Source organism: Nanorana parkeri, unplaced genomic scaffold (assembly GCF_000935625.1).
Source record: "Nanorana parkeri isolate BGI_ZX_2015 unplaced genomic scaffold, ASM93562v1 scaffold1141, whole genome shotgun sequence".
Taxonomy (NCBI): domain Eukaryota; kingdom Metazoa; phylum Chordata; class Amphibia; order Anura; family Dicroglossidae; genus Nanorana; species Nanorana parkeri.
The window spans coordinates 10,814-17,724 of record NW_017307409.1 but is presented as its reverse complement, the minus strand read 5'-3'; the positions used below and the strand labels follow the sequence as shown (position 1 = coordinate 17,724).

General features: G+C 47.0%; 1 protein-coding gene across 1 annotated transcript in view; it reads right to left on the bottom strand.

Moving 5' to 3' along the window:
• LOC108796618 (NACHT, LRR and PYD domains-containing protein 3-like) overlaps positions 1-5,277 on the bottom strand; it is a 36,051-nt gene extending 30,774 nt beyond the window's left edge. The window contains exon 1 of the mRNA XM_018568119.1: positions 4,972-5,277. Coding sequence (XP_018423621.1) covers positions 4,972-5,277 — 306 coding nt within the window. The remainder of the gene's footprint in view (positions 1-4,971) is intronic.
• Between the last annotated feature and the right edge of the window lie 1,634 nt (positions 5,278-6,911).

The window sequence follows — 6,911 nt, the reverse complement described above, 5'->3', positions numbered from 1 at the left end:
CAGGTTCAGCTGAAAATTTGTATGTATTGATGACATTTTACCCCTCACATAGGGGGAATTTACCAATTTGGTTCCCATAAGAATCATCATCAGCAGTGTCTTGTAAACTGTCACCTCCCTGATCTCTAGTACACACAGTGACAGAATTATTCTCCTTGTTTATGTTTTATTCCTAAATGTCTTCATGAGGAGAATTGTCTCTGACTTGTCCCCGTGTCTATAGACTTTGTCACAAGCCTGCAGTACACATGTAAAGGCTCCAAATGTGTTTTGTTTCATATCGATTCAAATTTTTTTTTTTCAGATTTTGGATTCAAAATTCGATTTCAGTTTGTTGTTTGGAATTCAGATTAATTCAAATTTTTCTTTTTGGGTCGGATCAATCTAAATATTTTTATTTTTGATTTGGATCAATTTGTAGGGGGTTCTTTAACCACCTCCCGTCCATGGCCGTTTGTGAACAGCCGGACAGGAGACTTACAGGAACGGGAGGGGGTCTTAACCACTTCAAGACCAGGTGTTTAGACCCCGTTCCTGGCCTTGTGAGCATTTAAACAGCCATCGATAGCTGTTTACATGCAAGTGATCAGGCGTCTCTAGAGATGCCCGATTGCTTGTACTGGCTGTGGATGTGCGGCCCTCCCTGTACCTCCAATGGCGTCGCCGCTGCCGGTCCTGAGATGCGCTGTGCCCGTGTGGCTGGGACCAGCACGGCGACGCTGTCTTTGGAGATCAAAGGGAGATCAGTACACAATCTCCCTTTTCTCTCCTCTGCTGTCCCCGAATGCATTTACATCACTTCCTACATTCAGTGTCACTCTCCGGTTACAGATGCCGGAGAGAAGCAGATGAAGCTGATTCTCTGGGGGTCCCTAGGTGACATCAGCGGTGTTGGAGACCCCAGATTTCTCCATAAAGAGGACCTGCTAAAGAAGCTAAAAAAAGTCGCAAATAAAAAAATATATATAAAATAACAAATTGTTTTTAAAGTCCCTCGCCCCCCCCACATACACTTGCAAACATGCGTCGAGTGCGCCAATGTGCGAAAACGACGATTGCGCCCATTAAGCCGCACATGTTACATATCGCCGCAACCGTCGGAATGAGAGCAACAATTTTAGGGCCATTAATTACTGATAACACTAAACTGATGAGTGGTAAAATCTTTTAAAGCGCCGCCTATGGCCGATTTTTGGTGTGGTCATTTTCTGCAATTTTTCGGGCGTGCACAATTTTAAAGCTTGACATGTTTGGTGTCTATTCACCCGACGTGACCCCGTCTTTTTATATTTTACCAAAAAATTGAGGTGATAATAAATGTTTCATAACATTTTATAGGGAAACAGGTTTTTTTTTTTTTTTTTCAAAATTTAGGGTACTTTTTCTGTTGTATAGTAAAAAATAAAACCCCCCGGTGATGATTAAATATCACCAAAAGAGAGCTCTATCTGCCCCCAAAAATGGTATAAAATTTGTTGCAGTACAGTTGTTACATGACTGAATAAACATCAGTCAAAATACCGCAGCGCTGAACACTGAAAAATGGCCTGGCCAGGAAGGGGGTGAAACACCTGGTCTTTAAGTGGTTAATGAAACATTAACTTAATTTTTGGGGGTTTCTTTAGTCATTTTAGTCTGTACTGGTCATCTTACCGAGCGCACCCCTCCCTCCCATACCAGGCCGCATGTCCTCGGTAATGGGCCCCTGGAAAAGCACCTTGTCCCCGTGCCGATGGAGACAAGGGCCTCTTCCCCACAAGCCCTGGGGCGTTGGTTGTGGGGGTACGGGCAGGGGGCTTATTCACATCAGGGTAGCCCTTTAATAAAGGGGCACCCAGATGCGGCCCGCCCCTTGTGAATGAGTAAGGGGTACTTGTACCCCTGCCATTCACAAAATGGTTAAATACAAATCTTTTTTAAAAAGCCAGACTTAATCCACCGACGTAATCCAGGATCAATCACGACGTCCAGCGTTGTCCACGGCGACGATGCCTCGACGAAATAAAAAATAAAACAAGAAAAAATAAATAGAAATAATTTAAAAAGACAAACGCCAACCCCATCCGCTCGCGACAAACTTCCACCACAGAAGGGCAATTTGGCAGATGACGGAAACATATAAACAATTGGGCGGAACTAGCGGTGGCAGCTAGCTCCTCCCAACTGTTAACAGTTGCACGGCATCTGACAGGTGAGCCATGATTGGGCAAAGTCATCATGACTTTGCTCAATCATGGCTCTTACAGAGTACTGTGCCCTGATTGGGCAAAGTCTTGCACCTGTGGTCAGGCACAAGGCTTTAACCAATCAGGGCTACCAGGCACTGTGCGGTGCATAGTGTCTTGTGGGGCACTCGGCAAGCGAACAGCCAAATCAGCAAGTCACATACCCCTTCTCCAATCACTGTTCTAACTGGGTCTTCCACCATGGGAACGTAGGAGGAGATGCAGCATCATGACTCAAGTTGCCGTTTTCATCGGTCTCCCTACACTGGCCTCCCCATGCCGGATCACCATATCCACACCCCTCTCATAGCCGGTCACCTACCCCTTCCACAATCACTGTTCTACCTGGGTCTTCCACCATGGGAACGTACGAGGCGATGCGGCATCATGACTCAAGTTTCACATCCCCCCAATATCCAGATTTATGACATTGTTTAGTGCTGATTCCGGCACATTTATCAGACTCTTCATCAAAGTGTGGCTGGTCCTCCGAGGAAATCCGGCCTTTGTTGGTTATCTTTATATCTCCATAGCTGAGCTCCCAGAATCAGGAGCAGTTGCCTTTGGGAACCAATCAGTTTCTTTCTTTCTATTGACTACCTTACCAAATGGAAGTGAAATGCTGATTGGCTGCCCTGGACACGGACAACTGCTCCCAATTCTGTAATCCTGACTTTTGACAAATTGCCCCGGGGTCATGGGATCCCAGGAAAAGCTACTTCCCACAAAGGGATGAGGAGTCTTTCCACCGCTGGAATACTGTCCCAGTAAAAGGTGTCCTGACACTGAAGATGATTGGACAGGACCCCCAGGAGCTCATCCAAACTAGGATGGTCAATGGGGGGCGGAGCAGACAGCATGTGGAGCAGTGGCCGGTGGTGAACAATCAGTTTTTCCCTTTCACTTCGTTTTCCAGATTGTTGCTATTGACAACTGCTTCAGAATCTATCTGCTCCACGTTAGATACACGGCCATGATTGTCACTCAGGATGGAATCACTGACACATGTACAAGCTGACAAATGCCAAAAAAGGACAGCATGTGCACTCCCCTTGTCAGGGACATGCGGGTCTACTGGAACAATGTCTCCTCATGGCCACGGAGATTGTTATACACGGCCCAGAAGTGGCCATGTTGTTATTGGTTTGCCATCACCGGATGGACCCAGAATCTCCCCCTTCTCTGCTGTAGAACTAGTACAGAGATAACTACCTCTGCCGCCACGTGTACACATTCCAGCAGACCCCAATACCAAGTCCTCTCCCCTCTGACATTGACACCCCCAAAATAGGAACGGGAATGATGTCACGGATGGAACAGCTTCTCATTGGATGCCTCACCAACACACAGCTAAAAAACGCACTTAATTATTAAAGACAATGCGCTAAAACGTGCATGAAAGTGCGCTGTAACGCTGACGCCGAAGTGTGAACCGGGCCTAGAACTAACATTCTCTTTTATCAAGCTTCTTCTCCTTTATTATCACCTGGTGATCCAGTAACAAGGATGACAACACGCACTCACCCTTCCGTAGCAGGACAACAGAAACAAGACAGGACTACAGAACCTAACTCTTCCTATTCTCAATAATAGAGGGGTGTGAGTCTGTAGTCCTCAGGTTACTTTGCTTGTGTTTGGATGTACCAGCTTCTGTCTGTGTTGTTGGACTTAGAACAAAAAGATGCGATGTCTGTACAAATCCAAACAATGTGATGTATTATGTAGTACAGAGAGCACTGACTGGATCCCTGAAACACTGAAAGAGAACACTGACAACAAAGCAAGTGACCAAACCAGGCCAATAAATGTATTCTGTACTATAGACTGACAACTGGACATGTTACAGAGTCTCACATTCCCCCAATGCTGTTGTAAGGACTTCCCCCTAAGTGACGCCTCCGGATAGGGTTGCCACCTTTTCTTCAAGCGAAACCCGAACACTCTAGCGACGTGCAGACATTTTTTGGGGAGAATGAGCCATGGCTTACAAATATGTAAATAGCGCCGCCCATTCATATGTAAATATCACAGTTGAGACCATTTTCAATGGGGGGGCAGTAGCCCCTATCTTAATTCTGGTTGCCCCTGTCTGCCTGACATCTCGTGTCCGGGTTTCTGCAGCCATGAAACCTGGACACAGCATTCAAAACCCAGACTGTCCGGGTGAATCCTGGACAGGTGGCAACCCTACCTCCGGATCCCATCATCTTCTTCCTTCCACTTGTATCCAGCAGTCCCTCCAGTGCTGGTGCCGGTGTTCTATCGAAAGTTCCAACTTATTGAGTTCTCCAACTGCCTGACTTCCGCTTTCGTTAGAACTAAGAGGTTTGGCCAAGAAAGCTCTTCTGCACGAGCGCCAGCTGCGGCACAGCAATGAAGTAATAAAATGAACTAGGATCACACTAATCCAGCACGTTATTAATCTCACGTGCCCCATTCAATATGGCCGCCGCTTGAGGCACCTGAGATAAATAACGTGCTGGATTACTGTGATCCTTGTTCATTTTAATACTTTATTGCTGTGCTGTATGTATATAGGGAAATGCCGCGGCTGGCGCTCGTGCAGAAGAACTTTCTTGGCCAAACCTCTTATTTCTAACTAAAGCGGAAGTCAGGCAGTTGGAGAATTCGAGGAGTTGGAACTTTCGATAAAACACCTGTCTCTGATCCAGCGTAGACTCCTGTCTCTTCCTGTCCCATGGAGTCTGCCCGACGTGCACGCTCCCGGCTGTGTGCGTTCACTTACAGTGTGTCTCCTCCTCTCCCCGCAGGTGTCCGCACACATCCTCCTGCACATGCGTCCGCACACATCGTCCTCCTGCACATGTGTCCGCACACATCGTCCTTCTGCACATGTGTCCGCACACATCGTCCTCCTGCACATGCGTCTGCACACATCCTCCTGCACATGCGTCTGCACACATCCTCCTCTTGCACATGCGTCCGCACACATCCTCCTCTTGCACATGCGTCTGCACACATCCTCCTCCTGCACATGCGTCTGCACACATCCTCCTTCTGCACATGCGTCTGCACACATCCTCCTGCACATGCGTCTGCACACATCCTCCTGCACATGCGTCTGCACACATCCTCCTGCACATGCGTCTGCACACATCCTCCTGCACATGCCCTCGTCCTCCTGCACATGCGTCTGCACACATCCTCCTGCACATGCGTCTGCACACATCCTCCTGCACATGTGTCCGCACACAGCCTCCTCCTGCACATGCGTCTGCACTCACCCTCCTCCACATGCGTCCACTCACCGTCCGCCATCACATGCGTCTGCACATATCCTCCTCCTGCACATGTCAGCACACATCCCCTTTCTGAACATGCGTCCGCACACATCCCCCTCCTGCACATGCGTCTGCACTCACCCTCCTCCACATGCGTCCACACTCACCGTCCCGGTAAAGCAAAACAAACGACAAACGCACTCAACAATTTGTTACCAGTTATACAGTAAGGTGCACACGAAATGGGCTTTGAACAGTAGAACAGTAGAAAGGCATCATGGCACACTCACAAACCAGCATGTAAAACAACTTGTCTCACCACTAAGGACAATGACAGAGACAATGATAAATGACAATGACTTGGTGAGACAAGTTGTTTTACATGCTGGTTTGTGAGTGTGCCATGATGCCTTTCTACTGTTCTTCACACTCACCGTCCGCCATCACATGCGTCTGCACATATCCTCCTCGTGCACATGTGTCTGCACACATCCTCCTCTTGCACATGCATCCACACTCATCATCCTCCTGTGACAATTGTAAATCTATTGCTGCAGTGTACTCTATATGTAGTACGTATACAGTACACACTTCCCGTGCACTGCAGCAATAGATTTACAATTCTCCCCTGCTAACATGAATAGGTTAAATCATGATCCATAGTACATAATAGTACATAACATGTAGTGGTACTATGGATCATTTAACCCCTTCATGTTAGCAGGGCAGAATTTTAAATCTATTCATGCAGTGTACACTATATGTACTTCATATAGAGTACACACTTCCTGTGCACTGCAGCAATAGATTTACAATTCTCCCCTGCTAACATGAATAGGTTTAATGATCCCAGAGGAAGATGCATGATTGGATTTGTAGTTTCACTACAGCTTTAGTGCTAAAGTTGCCTACGCAGGGGCGGATTTACCATTTCAATTTGTTGGTGCTATATTAGCAGTTTCCCGCTTACACAGTGCCCTCTTTTGTTTTATTATTGACTACCACAAGGTCACCAGAGAGACCGTGCACCGACTCCCCACACAGCACCGACTATCAGAAGGCCGGCAGAAGACCTGGCACCGACTCTGCGCACAAACAGGTGATTGGTAAGTTTCATTATGTTTAAATAAAGTGATGTACTATACTAGTTTTGTTAATTGTATGATGTCAGTTTTTTGAGTGCTCTGTGGCATTTTGTACCACCGATCAGGAGGTGACTTTACATTTATTTTATATAACAGGGTGGACAACTTCTCCTGACTGAACCTCACAGAGTTGCATCCCTTCTGGAGCTCGCACCCCCCAAGCCATACCCTCCTGAGAGCAGGTAAACTTTTATTATGTACTGCGGCTGCCTATTCTATTTTCGGTGTATGGCACAGTAAGAGATTATACATGCAGCAATGGAGAATGGCAACCAGCTGTAGAGGACTACAAATCGCAT